The 18,686-nt window shown below is 42.2% G+C and overlaps 1 protein-coding gene across 2 annotated transcripts in view; it reads right to left on the bottom strand.

The window, feature by feature from the left end:
• gmps (guanine monophosphate synthase) overlaps window positions 1-18,651 on the bottom strand; it is a 28,012-nt gene extending 9,361 nt beyond the window's left edge. The window contains exons 1-7 of one of the 2 annotated variants that reach the window (XM_078410976.1): window positions 18,412-18,651; window positions 8,909-9,087; window positions 3,586-3,700; window positions 2,760-2,857; window positions 2,517-2,620; window positions 1,324-1,517; window positions 1,045-1,210 (exon numbers count right to left, since the gene is read on the bottom strand). In XM_078410976.1, the coding sequence (XP_078267102.1) occupies window positions 1,045-1,210; window positions 1,324-1,517; window positions 2,517-2,620; window positions 2,760-2,857; window positions 3,586-3,700; window positions 8,909-9,087; window positions 18,412-18,438 (883 nt within the window). In that variant the 5' untranslated portion in view covers window positions 18,439-18,651. Of the gene's footprint in view, window positions 1-1,044; window positions 1,211-1,323; window positions 1,518-2,516; window positions 2,621-2,759; window positions 2,858-3,585; window positions 3,701-8,908; window positions 9,088-13,032; window positions 13,188-18,411 lie in introns of those variants that run through there. The other variant, XM_078410975.1, reaches the window with a different exon arrangement.
• Window positions 18,652-18,686: the final 35 nt, after the last annotated feature.

Here is an 18,686-nt window from a genome sequence, read left to right as displayed (position 1 = left end):
GAAATAAATTAATTTCAAGTAGTTGATGCCATAGCACCTATTCCTGTGATACTTCACTCGTTACCAAACAGAAGACCCATTTATACTTAATCCGTTTCCCACTAGCCAGCCAGTTCTCTACCCATGTCAATTACCACCTATACAAGCTTTTATTTTTCAAGTAACCCGAGATGCTGTATCTTATGAAATGTCATCTGGAAACCCAAGTATATACATATATCCACCAGTTCCTTTTACCAAGAGCACGTTACTTCTTCAATTAACTCCAAGGCAGTCAAGACAATTTTCCATTTGCAAAACAAGATCGACTGCTTGATTACATTGAGTTTTCCTAACTGCTCAAAGTTTTTAATTGTAGCATTAACACTTTCCCTATGATAGAAGTTAAGCCAACAGGCCTACAGTTTCCTGAAATGTTTCTCCCTTTTGTTTTTGATTGAAAGGAATTATACTTGCAACTTTCCAATCGCCTGGACCGAACCCCAGATCTGGGAATTTTGGAAAGATAAAACCATTGCATCAACTATCGCATTAGCCACTGCTTTCAAGGCAAGGATGAAGTCTGTCAGTACCTGGAGACATCAGTATGCAACCGTATCAATTTATTCAGTACTACATCCCGAGTGATTATATTTCCATCCCCCCTCTCTCCACAACCTCTCTTCCCAGATTTCCAATGAGCAAAGTCAACACTTTCAACATTTCTCTCTTCAGTGCCAGAATGTTGAACCTCTGGGCTACAGCACCACTGGAGTTCTCCTGCAGGATTACAACATTTTCACCAGACATAAATGATACCTGGAATTCCCCCCCCCCCCCCCCCACACACACCTCTTAACCTTCTCTGCTTCCGTGGAAATGGTGTAACCATCTCAAATCACTCCTCAGAACTAGGATTTGCTTTCATTGACATCATCCTAGTTTGGACTTGTACTACACAAATAACTACACATATTCAAAGGTTCTGAGATAGATATTTTCATAAATCTGAACAGATCAATAACATTATTCACTTAAATCAATCCAAACTGTTTTGATTTTTACCTTTGACTTTAATACCAAGTTTTCTCAAGGCTTCTTCCACACACTGACTTTCTCTTTTCCGCATGAAACCATTGTCTATGTGAAGAGCGATAACTTGATCCTGTTTCAGAGCCTTATTCAACAAGGCTGCGCACACAGTAGAATCTACACCTCCACTCAGCAAAACCTGGGGAGCAAGAGTTCACTTTCTTAATGGAGAGGCTCAGTTAATTGAAGCAAATATTTGTTAGTAAATTACATTCCTCATTGTAGATATGTTATGCTATTAATGGAGCTTACCAAAACTTTGGAATGCCCAACTTTCCTTTGTATTTCTTGTATGCATTCTGCTTCTCTATTCTGCACCGTGAATGTTCCACTGCACCCAGCTATATCAAACAAGAAATTCTTCAAAATGTCTTTGCCACGCACTGTCAGATCTACTTCTGGGTGAAACTGTACACCGTAGAGCTTCTTGGACTCATTTGCTATTGCTATGTAAAATTAAAACAAAATTACCATTACTGCATGATTTTTTGTGATACAATATCTACTGTAAATTAATCACATCAAACCAAGATGAAATTAAGTAATATTTTAAAAAGTAATATGTTGAAAATGTTTGGAAACAACAGTTTGATTATACATAAAACAAGACAATTACAACAATGTTCAAATAGGTGAGCATGGTCAACTCCACGGATTGTAGAAGCTGGAGGTTCCCCCAAACCTACTTGATTTCAGATTCTTCTCCTGTAGGTTTCTACACCGAAATGACCTCAAATGGTAGATAATTGGGTCTAGAGTATTAAATAGTCTAGGGTACTATACTGGAAAAAGTTTAAAATGTCTCCTCCCTCACAGGAGATGCTCAGTTTGACCATATTTTTTAATTGGGCAAGGCTGAATAAAAATCACCACACACACACTTTAGGGATCACCAGTCAAAAGGGAGCTGTCCACCTAGTGAACTACAAGAGCTCTGGTATTTATTCACAAAATGCTGGAGTAACTCAGCAGGTCAGGCAGCATCTCAGGAGAGAAGGAATGGGTGACGTTTGGGGTCGAGATCCTTCGAAACTCAGCAGGTCAGGCAGCATCTCAGGAGAGAAGGAATGGGTGATGTTACGGAAACGTCACCCATTCCTTCTCTCCTGAGATGCTGCCTGACCTGCTGAGTTACTCCAGCATTTTGTGAATAAATACCTTCGATTTGTACCAGCATCTACAGTTATTGGCTTATACAAGAGCTCTGGAATACATTGCACCCATGACTTTACTATGTGGCTCCAGAAAGGTGATCCCAAGGCTTCATTGCAATTAGGCGCGGCTAAAAAGCACACATAAAAAACATACTCACACACTCAAACACACAACTGTGGGAAAGCAGTATAGCTAAGAGGCCATTCTAAACCAATGTCTACAATGCAATAAAAAGCACAAACATGATAAAACCTGGATCAAAAATGATTTCCACTGTGACTCAAGTGTACCTGCTGCAATGTTTCCAGACTGCGCAACCACTTTGAAGCCTTCTGCCACTTTATCCACACTGTCACCGTGGGTGAGCAGGACAAGCTCGTCTTTCTGCAGACCTCTAATGAAAGGAGATGCAGTGTATACAAAAACCAAACAACTTTGTTAGTTTATTTAAATTGTATAATCTCAAACCATGAACTCGTTTAAACTGAATCTTAAAACTGCAAGCAGGCCTTAATTAAATAAGCCATGTGTACCTGAATAGTGAACAACCATTGTCTACACTTATTGTAAACACACCATCCTCCCTCAAATTCTTTCTGTGCACTGTACCTCCAAAAACTTTATTCATCATCTGTAAAATAAAACCATTGTTATGCTTTAATTGTCCCCCACATAAAATTTGCAATTGCATTTTTTTGTAATATAGAAGACAAGCAGTAAGAATAGATCCCATTAGTAGAAGCCCTATTTCATAACACACTACAGAATCCATGTTGAATACAAATTAATAGATGAATGCGTGATGTTCTTCATTTTGAATTTAAACAGCTACTAGACCAAGTGGACCCGTTGGGCCCAAACCTCTCCTGCATTGGTGCAGCACCCTCTACTCCCCTCTCATCCTCCCTCCGCCTTCCCTCCCCTCCCCCCCTCCCTCCGCCTTCCCTCCCCTCCCCCCCTCCCCCCCTCCCTCCGCCTTCCCTCCCCTCCCCCCTCACTCCCTCGGAGATAGATTTAAACTTTAAAATGTGAATCACTTTAAAATTATAACACCGATTTCAATGAAACGTCTTCCATTAGCACCAAAGGGACAACAGTGAGTAAGGTGGGCCTAAAATTGTTGCGGTGTCATGTACCGTTTTGGCTGTAGTTCAGGAACATACAAACAAGAGTTTTAGTATATAGGAAAATAACTGCAGATGCTGGTACAAATCGAAGGTATCACAAAATGCTGGAGTAACTCAGCAGGTCAGGCAGCATCTCAGGAGAGAAGGAATGGGTGACATTTCGGGTCGAGACCCTTCTTCAGACTGATTTTAGTATATAGATAGATATTAACAATCTGAACATGCACCATACCTGCATGCCGTAGCAGATTCCGAGAACAGGTTTCCCAATTGTAAAGATTGCTGGATCAAACCAGGGGGCATCTTCTGCATAGACTGAACTTGGGCCCCCAGATATGATGATAGCCCTGCAAAACATTTTTTAAATGGAAGTTCAAATTAAAGAGACATTTTAAAAGAAAACTTGCAATGAAATTAATCAGCTTAGCTCAAATAAAAATAGCAATTTTGTTTATTCTAACAAAAGTGGAATTAAACACAAAAGAATGGAACATTCTGTGCAACAAAGAACAAGCAGAGTAAACTTTGAAACAAAGTGTAGACAAAGTTAATACATTTAAAAACAATTGAGACTTTTTAAGTGCATTGGAATAAAATTATTTAAATCTGCTAATGAAACTGGGATAAAGACCTTTAGTTTTCAGTTCGGTAGCATATGGACTGGATAGCATATGAACAAACATACCGCATAGGAAAGTAAACAAAGCCTTCATGATTTGTGTAATGCATGTGAACTACAGTGCGATTTATTCACAAAATGCTGGAGTAACTCAGCAGGTCAGGCAGCATCTCGGGAGAGAAGGAATGAAGAAGGGTCTCGACCCGAAACGTCACCCATTCCTTCTCTCCCGAGATGCTGCCTGACCTGCTGAGTTACTCCAGCATTTTGTGAATAAATCGATTTGTACCAGCATCTGCAGTTATTTTCTTGAACTACAGTGCCCTCCATAATGTTTGGGACAAAGACCCATCATTTATTTATTTGCCTCTGTACTCCACAATTTGAGATTTGTAATAGAAAAAAAATCACATGTGGTTAAAGTGCACATTGTCAGATTTTAATAAAGGCAATTTTTATACATTTTGGTTTCACCATGTAGAAATTACAGCAGTGTTTATACATAGTCCCCCATTTCAGGGCACCATAATGTTTGGGACACAATGTTATGTCAATGAATGTAGTCATGTTTAGTATTTTGTTACATATCCTTTGCATGCAATGACTGCTTGAAGTCTGCGATTCATGGACATCACCAGTTGCTGGGTGTCTTCTCTGGTGATGCTCTGCCAGGCCTGTATTGCAGCCATCTTTAGCTTATGCTTGTTTTGGGGGCTAGTCCCCTTCAGTTTTCTCTTCAGCAGAAAAGGCATGCACAATTGGGTTCAGATTGGGTAATTGACTTGGCCACTCAAGAACTGACCATTTTTTAGCCTTGAAAAACTCCTTTGTTGCTTTAGCAGTATGTTTGGGATCATTGTCTTGCTGTAGAATGAACCGCCGGCCAATGGGTTTTGAGGCATTTGTTTGAACTTGAGCAGATAGGATATGTCTATATACTTCAGAATTCATTATGCTCCTACCATCAGCAGTTGTATCATCAATGAAGATATCTGAGCCAGTACCTTCAGCAGCCATACATGCCCAGGCCATGAAAGAGCCGTGGTTTTCCAGGGAAATTGGACACTTGGTTCAGAAAAAGAGGGAGATATACAATAAATATAAGCGGCAGGGAGTAAATGAGGTTCTTGAGGAATATAAAGAATGTAAAAGGAATCTTAAAAAGGAAATTAGAAAAGCGAAAAAAAGATATGAGGCTGCTTTGGCAAGTAATGTAAAAGTAAACCCCAAGGGGTTCTACAGATATGTCAATAGCAAAAGGATAGTGAGGGATAAAATTGGTCCATTAGAGAGTCAGAGTGGACAGCTATGTGCTGAGCCGGAAGAAATGGGGGAGATATTAAACAATTTCTTTTCTTCGGTATTTACCGAGGAGAAGGATATTGAATTATGTGAGGTAAGCGAAACAAGTAGAGTAGTGATGGAAATTAGGATGATTAAAGAAGAGGAGGTACGGACACTTTTGAAGAATATAAAAGTGGATAAGTCTCCAGGTCCTGATAGGATATTCCCTAGGACATTGAGGGAAGTTAGTGCAGAAATAGCAGGGGCTATGACGGAAATATTTCAAACGTCATTAGAAACAGGGATGGTGCCGGAAGATTGGCGCATTGCGCATGTTGTGCCTTTGTTTAAAAAAGGTTCTAAAAGTAAACCTAGCAATTATAGACCTATTAGTTTGACGTCTGTGGTGGGAAAATTAATGGAAAAGATACTTAGGGACAATATATATAATTATTTGGATAATCAAGGCCTGATTAGAAACAGTCAACATGGATTTGTGCCTGGAAGGTCATGTTTGACTAATCTTCTTGAATTTTTTGAAGAGGTTACCAGGGAAATTGATAAGGGCAAGGCTGTGGATGTTGTCTATATGGACTTCAGTAAGGCATTTGACAAGGTTCCACATGGAAGGTTGATTAAGACGGTTAAATCGTTGGGTATTAATAGTGACGTTGCAAGATGGATTCAACAATGGCTGAATGGGAGATACCAGAGGGTAACGGTTGACAATTGTATGTCAGGTTGGAGGCCAGTGTCTAGTGGAGTGCCCCAAGGATCTGTGTTGGGTCCACTGTTGTTTGTCATTTACATTAATGATCTGGATGATGGTGTGGCAAATTGGATTAGTAAATATGCAGATGATACTAAGATAGGTGGAGTAGTTGATAGTGAGGTAGATTTTCAAAGTCTACAGAGAGACTTGGGCCTTTTGGAAGGGTGGGCTGAAAGATGGCAGATGGAGTTTAATGCTGATAAGTGTGAGGTGCTGCATTTTGGTAGGACAAATCAAAATAGGACGTACAGGGTAAATGGTAGGGAATTGAGGAATGCAGTGGAACAGAGGGATCTGGGAATAACTGTGCATTGTTCCCTGAAGGTGGAATCTCATGTGGATAGGGTGGTGAAGAAGGCGTTTGGTATGCTTGCCTTTATAAATCAGAGCATCGAGTATAGAAGTTGGGATGTAATGTTGAAATTGTACAGGGCATTGGTGAGGCCGAATCTGGAGTATGGTGTGCAGTTCTGGTCGCCAAATTATAGGAAGGATGTCGACAAAATGGAGAGGGTACAGAGGAGATTTACTAGAATGTTGCCTGGGTTTCAGCACTTAGGCTACAGAGAGAGGTTGAACAGGTTGGGTCTTTATTCTTTGGAGCGTAGAAGGTTGAGGGGGGACTTGATAGAGGTTTTTAAAATTATGAGAGGGACGGACAGAGTTGACGTGGGTAGGCTTTTCCCTTTGAGAGTGGGGAAGATTCCAACAAGGGGACATAGCTTCAGAATTGAGGGACAAAGGTTTAGGGGTAACATGAGGGGGAACTTCTTTACTCAGAGGGTTGTGGCTGTATGGAATGGGCTTCCGGTGGAAGTGGTGGAGGCTGGCTCGATTTTATTATTTAAGAGAAAATTGGATAGGTATATGGATAGGAGGGGATTGGAGGGTTATGGTCTGAGTGCAGGTAGATGAGACTAGGTCAGGGAGAATGGTCGGCGTGGACTGGTAGGGCCGGACAGGCCTGTTTCCATGCTGTAGTTGTTATATGTTATATGTTATATAACACCCCCACCACCGTGTTTCACAGACGAGGTGGTAAGCTTTGGATCTTGGGCAGTTCCTTCTCTCCTCCATACTATCACTCTGATATAAGTTAATCTTCGTCTCATCTGCCCATAAGACCTTTTTCCAGAACTGTGGTTGGTCTTTTAAGTACTTCTTGGCAAACTGTAACTTGGCCATCCTATTTTTGCAGCTAACCAGTGGTTTGCTTCTTGCAGTGTAACCTCGGTAATCCGTTCATGAAGTCTTCTGCAGACAGTGGTCATTGACAAATCCACACCTGACTCCTGAAGAGTGTTTCTGATCTGTCGGACAGGTGTTTGTGGATTTTTCTTTATTAGAGAGAGAATTCTCTGTCATCAGCCATGGAGGTCTTCCTTGGCCTGCCAGTCTCTTTGCAATAAGTAAGCTCACAAGTGCTCTTTTCCTTCTTAATGACGTTCCAAACAGTTGAGTTCGGTAAGCCTAAGGTTTGGCTGATGTCTCCAACAGTTTCATTCTTGTTTCTCAGTCTCATAATGGCTTCTTTGACTTTCATTGGCACAACTTTGGTCCTCATGTTGATAAACAGCAATAAAAGTTACCAAAGGTGATGGAAAGACTGGAGGAAAGACTAGGTGCTGAGAGCTGTTAGATCTGCATTAAGGAGGCAATTAAACACACCTGGGCAATTACAAACACCTGCAAAGCCACCTGTCCCAACATTATGGTGTGCTGAAATGGGGGGGGGGGGGGGGGGGGGACCAACAGCAAATTTCAGGATCTTTTACTGATAAAAAAAATTGTACATAACTTGTCTAAAGGAACATGTCATGCTAACATGTATGCCTCATAATTGAGTTTAATGCTAAATTATTTTAAAATTTCAATTCCATTATTCATTTGAACTATTGGAGCTTTGTCATAATTGAATAGCTTTTTAAAAAATCATCCTGCAGTTAAGGTCATTCAATTCCATTTAACAACAGATGACTGGTAAATGCAGATTTCACTACAAAGGCAACTTTTAAAATACTGCACGGTTTCCTTTGAATGTCTTCAAAATATGATCACAGGAGATGCAAACATGTATGTGGCTTCCAATGTCACTTTTGAGAAGCAGGAAAAACAGACACAAGTTCTTCAACGATACAGTCCAGGCACTGCTAACTTGCAACATTTTTGTAATTTGCTTCAACAAGAGGTAAACACAATGAATTGTACAAAATTCTTTGAATACACGTGGAGATATACTTTTCCCAAACTGACTTTGGGGCACAGATGGACCGAATGCACAGCCTCTCTCTCCCAGAGATGGTAATCACAAACTAATCAATTAAGGTGATGTTGAAAGATTTAATCAGAAACCAAGGGGCAACTTTTCATACAGAGCGTGGTGTGTATATGGAACAAGCTGCCAGAGGAAGAGGCTGTGGCATGTACAATAACATTTGGATTGGTACGTGGATAGAACAATTTAGAAGGATATTGGCCAGAAAACAAGCAAATGGATCTAGCTTGGGTGGACATGTGGGTCAGAATGGTGCTTTGGACTGAAGGGCCTGTTTCCACACTGTATGACTCCATGAATCTCTACAAATATTTGTGCAGTATGAAGGGAAAGTATCAACTATTTCACAGTGGAGTTGTGAATATCTGGTTTATCTACACCAGAGTTGATAATATTTAGCTGCTGCTTAAGGTCAAGAAATAGATTTTTGAACATCGAGGAAATTAGAGGTAAAAGAGCAAGGAGGCAGAGTTGATGTAGAACCAAGCTATCACATCCTCTGCAAAACACGTTTATATTATTGAATGCGATAAATTATATAGAAAAAAAAGGTAAATGAAAGTACACACAAATCCAATTAATCTGCACTAAAAGCCAATTCTTACCTAAAACCATTTTCTTTGATTGCAAAAGCAGGTGTCTCTAGTGGCAGAATTTCTGACTGTACAGAAAGTTCTCTCACACGCCGGTCGATTACTTTTCCATACTGAGCTCCTGCATCAAGTATCACTAAAGCTCCTTCATATTGATGTCTAGCATCCTTGATGTCTCCTCCAGGATTCTCCTGATCAAACGGAAAACAACATCAGAGAATACATCAAAACTTTAAAATAAATTCTGGTAAAGATGCAATACCTACTATCTTGCTTTCGTGAGAAGTAATAAAAAAGATACCAGAATGGACTCAAATCTAAATTCTTATTGCAAGAGTACAGTGCAAATGATTTAATTCATGATCCAATTCATACCAACAGACAGGGATTAGGGAGGAGTTGTTTAAAGCCTGGAGTTGATTTGTAATGGCTTACTTTAAATAGTATTAAACAATTTCCTCCTTATTGGCAACCACATGGCCAATTTTTGAATTAAATTTTAAACTGCAGGAAGATGAAGATGGTTTGGCCGTCAGGGAGAAAACCAGCAATTAGAATTTGATCCAAGGGGTGCAAGATGAAACATACGGGGAGTAGCAACAAGGCAAGAAAATAAGGCAGAATACCAAATAATGTCGAGGAACAAAAGGATACTGTGCTTTAAAGGTGTACAAGTCATCTCCACTTTTGAGTGTCTGATTTGTGTCCAACCCATACACATGAATGAGCTTTTGCGAGAGTTAGAGGTCGGATTCCCTAACTACTGTGGGGGAAGTCCACTCTTAAACCCCCATCTCCAATCCCGATTCCTAGTGTACTAAATGTAAAACATTCAGTGAATGAGCATCCTCAGCCCTCTGCATGCAAGACTTAAGTTTCATCCTCCAACCCAAAATCACTTGTATTTGCACTCGACTATCCCCTTGAACCGAAACTAACCTACCAAGGCTAATGTGGTTCAGATTTACAACCTACCTTAAAGTACGGTAAATAATCCATTGGAACAGTTGAGACTAATTACTTTGAAGAATATACATGCTTACAATTCTCCTATATGCTAGGTTCAATCCTCTTTTTTGGACAAAAGAAAAACATAAAATTTACCGTGGCAGATCACTGTCACACTGGGGGAATCATTTATCACGAAGGCCATTGGTCCAAACCTTCAAGCGACAGATAACTGTTTCAAAAGTTTAAGTTGATGGAAATGTTCCACAGCATAGTGTTAAAAACAGGGAACTCTCCCAGTGCCCCCAAGATTTCTCCTCATGACGTTCAGGAATTTAATTAAAAATTTACACAAAAACTGAAGCAGTTCAAAGAGGAAAATTATGACCAAACCTAATAATGAATCCTCGTGCAGACGTGACAATATAAGCCTCAAAATAAGTGGCAAAATGTTAAAGAAAGAAAAAGAAAATGAGAAAACAGTGAGGGACTGAAAAACCCCAATTAAACTGGGAAAAAATAGCACAGCAGTGAAAAATATTTAACACAGGCTGAAACAAAAACTAACAATCAAAATAAATGAAATAAGGCCAAGAGTAAAGCAAAAGAAACTGTCACCTTATGGCAGTTGTGCTAAGCATGTTTTTGTAACTTGAATTGGATACAAGTGATGAATTGGAGAACATTTTTTGCATGAGCCTAATTGGTTATAACACAAGTTTTAGGAACACAAGTATTGGGAACTAGAAACCCACACAAGAGTTACTTTGGAAATTGACAAGCAGAAAAAAAAGTTGTCTGGAAAATAAAATTCAGGGAAATAAAACTGTTTCCATTTTATTCCTCCCCCTGCAGTAATCAGACACCATTGCCTCTGAAGAACAGTTTGTCAGTATCACAGCAGGCGGGCATTGAAATTGACAAGAATCACTTTCATTCACACTTGCACAACCATGCTCTGTTAAACAATATAAATAATCTTATAACCATTAAAAAATCTTAGTATTTGAAAATCCTGCAGGAAAAATAATTATCTAGCCATAATCTCTTTACCTCTTTAACACTATTACTTCCTCAACATGGTTTTCGACAATACGCTCAACACCTGCGCTCGGTCCGCATTGACCAACCTGATCTCCCGGTGGCTGAGCACTTCAACTCCCCCTCCCATTCCCAGTCTGACCTTTCTGTCATGGGCCTCCTCCAGTGCCATAGTGAGGCCCACCGGAAATTGGAGGAACAGCACCTCATATTTCGCCTGGGCAACTTGCAGCCCAGTGGTATGAACATCAACTTCTCCAACTTTAGATAGTTCCTCTGTCCCTCTCTTCCCCTCCTCCTTCCCAGATCTCCCTCTATCTTCCTGTCTCCACCTATTTCCTTCCTTTGTCTAGCCCCCCTGACATCAGTCTGAAGAAGGGTCTCGACCCGAAACGTCACCCATTCCTTCTCTCCTGAGATGCTGCCTGACCTGCTGAGTTACTCCAGCATTTTGTGAATAAATGGTTTTCTACTATGCAAGGTTTCTTATGAACTTGTAGCAGAGCTACGTATCACGTTTATACAAAGTTTAAGGAAAGTGAAAAATTATGAAACCCACAAAGAGCTAAGAATTGAATTTAGAATTTTATAAGTGATAAAGTAATCAAAGATCAGAATTGTGCTCTTAAATGATACAAGAGCTAAAGCATAAATGTTATCAAATTGTAGACAGATGATTTCTGAATTTTCTTGTTGGGTTGTCCAATTTATTTACCTAGCGGGGAGGGAGGGAGTGAGTGAGTGAGGGAGGGGGGAGGGAGTGAGTGAGGGGCTTGAGGTGGTTCCCAATGAAGGGACTAAAAGAACCACTACCAAGTCTCACTGAGAAGACAAGAATGGGTGGAAAGGAACATGCAAGCAGTGATATTAAAAACAAAAAGAATCTGTGCATAGTCAATTTTATTTGTCACATACACATAAATGTGCAGTGAAATTACAGATTACCCACAGTCCAACAATAAGAGCAATAAAGGGCAATAAGAGCAGAAGGCTGAGGAGGCCAATTCTCTGAATGCATTCGAGAGAGAGCTAGATAGAGCTCTTAAGGATAGCGGAGTCAGGGGGTATGGGGAGAAGGCAGGAACGGGGTAATGATTGAGAATGATCAGCCATGATCACATTGAATGGTGGTGCTGGCTCGAAGGGCCGAATGGCCTACTCCTGCACCTATTGTCTATTTATCAATGCAAACAATGGGTCAATGCAATTACAATATTGTTCATGAACTCTACAAAAGTTGATTCAAAAATCGTGAAAAAAAATTAGCCTACATGTGGGAAGTCTACAGCAAACTTATTGGGCAAGGATTCACACACAATGGCAAAACCTTCAAATCTTGTTTAAAAATCGGTATCTATTGATATCCAAGCCGATTGTTTTTTAACCGAAAACTTTAAAATCTACAAGATAGAACGTGGTTCCTTTCAAAACGTGCCCTATTACAAAATTATTTGTAATTTTGTACTATTCATTTTGCTCCCACCCCACTAGACTTGTATTTTATCATGCCAATGATGGTGAGAGTAAGTCATCTTACCTCTGGCAACCTCTGATATCAAGGAAAATGAGGCGTGAACTCACTCGGATAGAAAACCCCGCATACAGCTTGTCCACCATCCCGTGAAAAAGTGTGGGTCCATTTGTCAGCACACAATGCTTGAATGCTTATCTCAGATCTGTCTAAAGTGCTTATGTGTGGTGTGTGTGCTCATGACAGTATTCTGGACGGTGTACAAAAATGATTTTCACTGTACCTCGGTACATGTGACAAATAGAGTACCAGAACCTAACGTCAGCAGGTCCAGACTGATCGCTGCCTGCCTGCCTGCCTTCCTTCCTTCCCTCCTCAGACTCTGCCTGGCCCCAGCCCAGCCCAGCCCAGCCTGCTGGGTCTCCACTCTGCAGCATAAACATGATGCTAACTACACATGCATGGGACTGCACCGGGAATGGAGCCTGGGCCCTCGCCAGCCGTGGGCCAGGGCAGGCCGGGCCCTCGCCAGCCGTTGCCCAGGGCAGGCAGCGCCCGCACCGCACATCCAGGCCGCAGCCTCGACTTTTCCCTAGTAATGCCACCATGCGTGCGCCTGGTCGGCCCAGCCGGGGGGGAGAGGGAGGGAGGGAAGGAAGGGGAAAGAGAGACCGACCTTGGAGTCGCCGTTGCACAGCGCCATGGATAAGGCTCGGACCCCGCCGTCACCCACTGCACCAGCCGTGGCTTTGGCGCCGACAATGTGAGGCAGGCCCAGGCCCACACTCCACCGCGTTACACCGGCTCCTCCCCTCACCCGCGACCGGGATCCGCGCCCCCGCCCACCCCTGGGTGGGAGGGAGCACGCTGTTGGGCACGGCCAACAACACACAGCTCCTTGTGTCTGTCTTAAGTTATCTATATGATGATAGACACAAAATGCTGGAGTAAGACACAAAATGCTGGGGAAAGACATAAAATGCTGGAGTAAGACAAAATGTTGGAGTAGGACACACATTGCTGGAGTAAGACACAAAATGTTGGAGTAAGACACAAAAAGCTGGAGTAGGACATAAAATGTTGGAGTAGGACATAAAATGTTGGAGTAAGGCACAAAAAGCTAGACTAAGACACAAAATGTTGGAGTAACTCAGCGGGACAGGCAGCATCTCTGGAGAGAAGGAGTGGGTGGCAGCGTCTCGGGTCGAGACCCTTCAGACGAGTTAGGGGAGAGGGAAACGAGAGATATAGACGCTGATGTCGAGAGATAAAGAACAATGAATGCATGGGATATGCAAAAAAAATGATAAAGGAAACAGGCCATTGTTAGCTGTTTGTTGGGTGAAAACGAGAGGCTGGTGTGACTTGGGGGCGTGCAGCGTAGGTTTACTAGGTTAATTCTCGGAATGGCGGGACTGTCATATGTTGAAAGACTGGAGCAACTAGGCTTGTTTACACTGGAATTTAGAAGGATGAGAGGGGATCTTATCGAAACATATAAGATTATTAAGGGGTTGTACACGTTAGAGGCAGGAAACATGTTTCCAATGTTGGAGGAGTCCAGAACCAGGGGCCACAGTTTAAGAATAAGGGGTAGGCCATTTAGAACGGAGATGAGGAAAAGCTTTTTCAGTCAGGGAGTTGTAAATCTGTGGAATTCTCTGCCTCAGAAGGCAGTGGAGGCCAATTCTCTGAATGCATTCAAGAGAGAGCTAGATAGAGCTCTTAAGGATAGCGGAGTCAGGGGGTATGGGGAGGAGGCAGGAACGGGGTACTGATTGAGAATGATCAGCCATGATCACATTAAATGGTGGTGCTGGCTCGAAGGGCCGAATGCCCTACTCCTGCACCTATTGTCTATTGACTTGGGTGGCGGAGGGATAGGGAGGGAGGGGAAAGTAACTCAGTTTTCAGTTTAGTACTCAGCGGGTCAGGGAGCATCCCTGGAGAGAAGGAATGGGTGACGTTTCGGGTCGAGACCCTTCTCTCCAGAGATGTTGCCTATCCTGCTGAGTTACTCCAGCATTTTGTATCTATCTTCAAAATTAAAACACCAGATATTTAAAGCAGAAAGATTATGAATTTCACGTCCAGGTTAAAAGTTGAAGCAGAAAGTATGTAAGTATTCAAGATTAGACTGGGTACATTGGTGAAGGAAAGGGAGTTGAAGGACATGGGAAGAGGGCGAGTAAATATTTTAAAAACGTTGTTCACATGGAAGGTAAACCAACACAGATGGATTGAAACAAACCATTTGGCTCACTGTTGCAACTTCTACATGTGCAATTACTGTAAGTCGGAAAATGACATCAATCTTATATTTTTATTAAGAATGGAATGTTCCTGTTATGGTGGACTGGAACGTGGCAACTCCAACAGCCTGACCGAGGGAGAATACAGCAGGGGACGAGAAATGACATTCTGGCCTTCCATCACAGTGAGGAGGTGACTGGAGGAGACTCACTGTGATGGATGTTTCTTTTTTGTTTGGTGTTGGTTTATGACTGTGTGTGTTATTGCTTATTTTTATTGGTCTTATTGTTGGACTGTGGGTAATTTTTCATTTCACTGCACATTTATGTGTATGTGACAAATAAATTGACTATTGATAATGCGGCACTCTCAGGATTTGGTGTTTATTGGTCTCCTAATTTGCTTTAAAAAAAAAAAAAGATGCCATCATAAATCAAAGTATTATGATAATAATTCAAGTAGGAACGGTGTGCAGGAACCCAGGTCCTGAGTGAATGGGAGGGGAGCACAGGAACCAGGCCTGGCCATGTTAGACAGGAGGAGGCAGATATTATCTGGTGAGCCAAGTACCAACCATCAGGATTAACAAATAGACGCTCAGTGGACGATTGGGAATTTTACTACAATAAGAGGAAAGACCAAACTAGGCTATCGGCATATTGATCAGGCATATCTATGGAGGCAATGGATTGACTCTTCTGAAGAAGGGTCCAAATCAGACACGTTTCCTATCCATTTCATACACAGATGCTGCCTGGCCCCCTCCAGCACTTTGTGTTTTGCAGGATGATATTCCTGTTTGGAGGAAGCAGGACAGTTGAATGTACTTGGTACTACTACGGCAGAAAGAGGCAGCTGGGCTGTGAATGCTGCAAGGAACTGCTGGAATGATTTGGACTAGGGAATGAAACATAGAAAGTATAAACTCAATGAACTGCGACTCTTCATTAGATTTAAGTGGCTTGTGGAGGCATTCAAAAGAAAGCATTGATTGGCTGCCAAATATCAGCTTGAAAATTTGGAGAACTTGAACATGCTGGTAGTTCCTGAGTTGAAAAGATTACATATCTAATAATGTAACGCCCTTGGTGAATTTATGCCACAAAAGGCTGTGGAGGCCAAGTCAATGGATATTTTTAAGGCAGAGATTGACTGATTATTGCTTAGTAAGGGTGTCAGAGGTCATGGGGCAAAATTAGGAGAATGGGGTTAAGAGGGAAAGATAGATCAGCCATGCGGAATAGACTTGATGGGCTGAATGGCCTTATTCTGCTCCTAGAGCTTATGAACTTTCAGAATAACAGTGAGGTTTGGATAGAGAGGATGTGGAGAGGATGTTTCCACTAGCGGGAGAGTCTAGGACTCGAGAGCAGTGCTTCTTAAACTGATGAACGGTTCACCCAAGGATGAATGAAACTAGAGGGGTGCATGAAGGGTGAATGACTTAATATATATAAAATTATACACAAGGGAGATTAAGACGAAAATGACCAAAAAACATAAGAAAATTTAGTCGAGGGTGAATTAAATTTTGTGATACTCAAGGGTGAATGAGTTTAAGAAGTACTGCTCTAGAGATCATAGCCTCAGAATTAAAGGACATTCTTTTAGAAAGGAGATGAGGAGAAATTTCATTAGTCAGAGGGTGATGAATCTGTGGAATTATTTGCCAGATGGCTGTGGAGGCCGAGTCAGTGGATATTTTTAAGGCAGAGATAGATTCTTGATTAGTACAGGTGTCAGAGGTTATGGGGAGAAGGCAGGAGAATGGGGTTAGGAGGGAGAGATCGATTAGCCGTGATTGAATGGCGGTGTAGACTTGATGGGCCGAATGGCCTAATTCTACTCCTCTTCCTTATGACGTTATACATTATACATTAATGACTTAGATGAAGGGATTAAAAGTACCATTAGCAAATTTGCAGATGATACTAAGCTGGGGGGTAGTGTGAATTGTGAGGAAGATGCAATAAGGCTGCAGGGTGACTTGGACAGGTTGTGTGAGTGGGCGGATACATGGCAGATGCAGTTTAATGTAGATAAGTGTGAGGTTATTCACTTTGGAAGTAAGAATAGAAAGGCAGATTATTATCTGAATGGTGTCAAGTTAGGAAGAGGGGATGTTCAACGAGATCTGGGTGTCCTAGTGCATCAGTCACTGAAAGGAAGCATGCAGGTACAGCAGGCAGTGAAGAAAGCCAATGGAATGTTGGTCTTCATAACAAGAGGAGTTGAGTATAGGAGCAAAGAGGTCCTTCTACAGTTGTACCGGGCCCTGGTGAGACCGCACCTGGAGTACTGTGTGCAGTTTTGGTCTCCAAATTTGAGGAAGGATATTCTTGCTATTGAGGGCATGCAGCCTAGGTTCACTAGGTTAATTCCCGGAATGGCGGGACTGTCGTATGTTGAAAGGCTGGAGCAATTAGGCTTGTATACACTGGAATTTAGAAGGATGAGGGGGATCTTATTGAAACATATAAGATAATTAGGGGATTGGACACATTAGAGGCAGGAAACATGTTCCCAATGTTGGGGGAGTCCAGATCAAGGGGCCACACTTTAAGAATAAGGGGTAGGCCATTTAGAACGGAGATGAGGAAGAACTTTTTCAGTCAGAGTTGTGAAGGTGTGGAATTCTCTGCCTCAGAAGGCAGTGGAGGCCAGTTCGTTGGATGCTTTCAAGAGAGAGCTGGATAGAGCTCTTAAGGATAGCGGAGTGAGGGGGTATGGGGAGAAGGCAGGAACGGGATACTGATTGAGAGTGATCAGCCATGATCGCATTGAATGGCGGTGCTGGCTCGAAGGGCTGAATGGCCTACTCCTGCATCTATTGTCTATTGTTATGAGGTGGCAGCTCAGTTCCTGCTGTCAAATTTTGGAATGGGGCTTGACCCTACCTTTGAATCATTAAGTTCCAAGTGTTTTTAATGGGATGGAGAAAAAGATCTTATGGTGTTGTGGAATGTCTTCCATTACCTCGGATATTTAATATGAAAATGATCCCATACCACTTGTGCCTTAAATAATAACCCATACCACTTGTGCTAAAGAGTGATACAGCGTGGAAACATGCCCTTTGGCCCAACTTGCCCACACTGGCCAACATGTCCCGGCTACACTAGTCCCACCTGCCCAAGTTGGACCCATATCCCTCCAAACCTGCCTCAACGACCTCCTCTGGCAGCTTGTTCCATACACCCATCACCATTTGTGAAAATGTTAACCCTCAGATTCATATTAAATCTTTTCCCCTTCATCTGAAATCTATGTCCTCTGGTTCTCGATTCACCTTTTCTAGGCAAGAGACTCTGTGCATCTACCCGATCTATTCCTCTCATGATTTTTACACCTCTATAAGATCACCCCTCATCCTCCTGCGCTCCAAGGAATAGAGTCCCAGCCTACTCAACGTCTCCCTATAGCTCAGACCCTCTAGTCCTGGCAACATCCTCGTTAATCTTCTCTGTATCCTTGACAACATCTTTCCTATAACATGGTGCTCAGAACTGAATACAAATTATGTATTCATGGCCCCCGTGTCTTGAATAATAGCCCACACCTCTTGGGTCTGAATAATAAGCCATACCACTGTGCCTTAAATAATAACCCATTCCACTTGTATCTTGAATAATAACCGTGACTTGGCTATTATTCATAATTATATTGGCAAGTATGAGACCTTATCCCAAGTTGTTTCCCATAAGAGTATCCCAAATCAATTATGTGAGATCCCAGCGCTCCAAGGTTTTCAGGATATCCTTGGTTACATGACGTGAAACAATTTCTAAAACCACTGACTCACCATGAGCACTCGACTTCCTTCCAGCATAAATAGAGGGGGAACGTTTAAACCGCAGAGTTAATTCACATCGTGGTGACTGAGGTTCAGTTTGGCACTAGGAGAGGGACAGGACAGGGAGTGAGTTCCACACAAAGGTAACGTTGGGGGCATGGCCGGGTCTGACTGTGGGGAGGAGGAGGGTGATGGTGAAGGCGCAGCTGGAAGCTGCCATCGCCCCCTGGCCTGGACAAGATGGGCGCGGGGGCGCGCACAGCTCACGTCATCAGAAGCGACAC

Source organism: Rhinoraja longicauda, chromosome 13, assembly GCF_053455715.1.
Source record: "Rhinoraja longicauda isolate Sanriku21f chromosome 13, sRhiLon1.1, whole genome shotgun sequence".
NCBI classification, from domain to species: Eukaryota; Metazoa; Chordata; class Chondrichthyes; order Rajiformes; family Arhynchobatidae; genus Rhinoraja; species Rhinoraja longicauda.
Note: the sequence above shows the minus strand (reverse complement) of the source record. Positions and strands in the feature narration are given on the sequence as shown.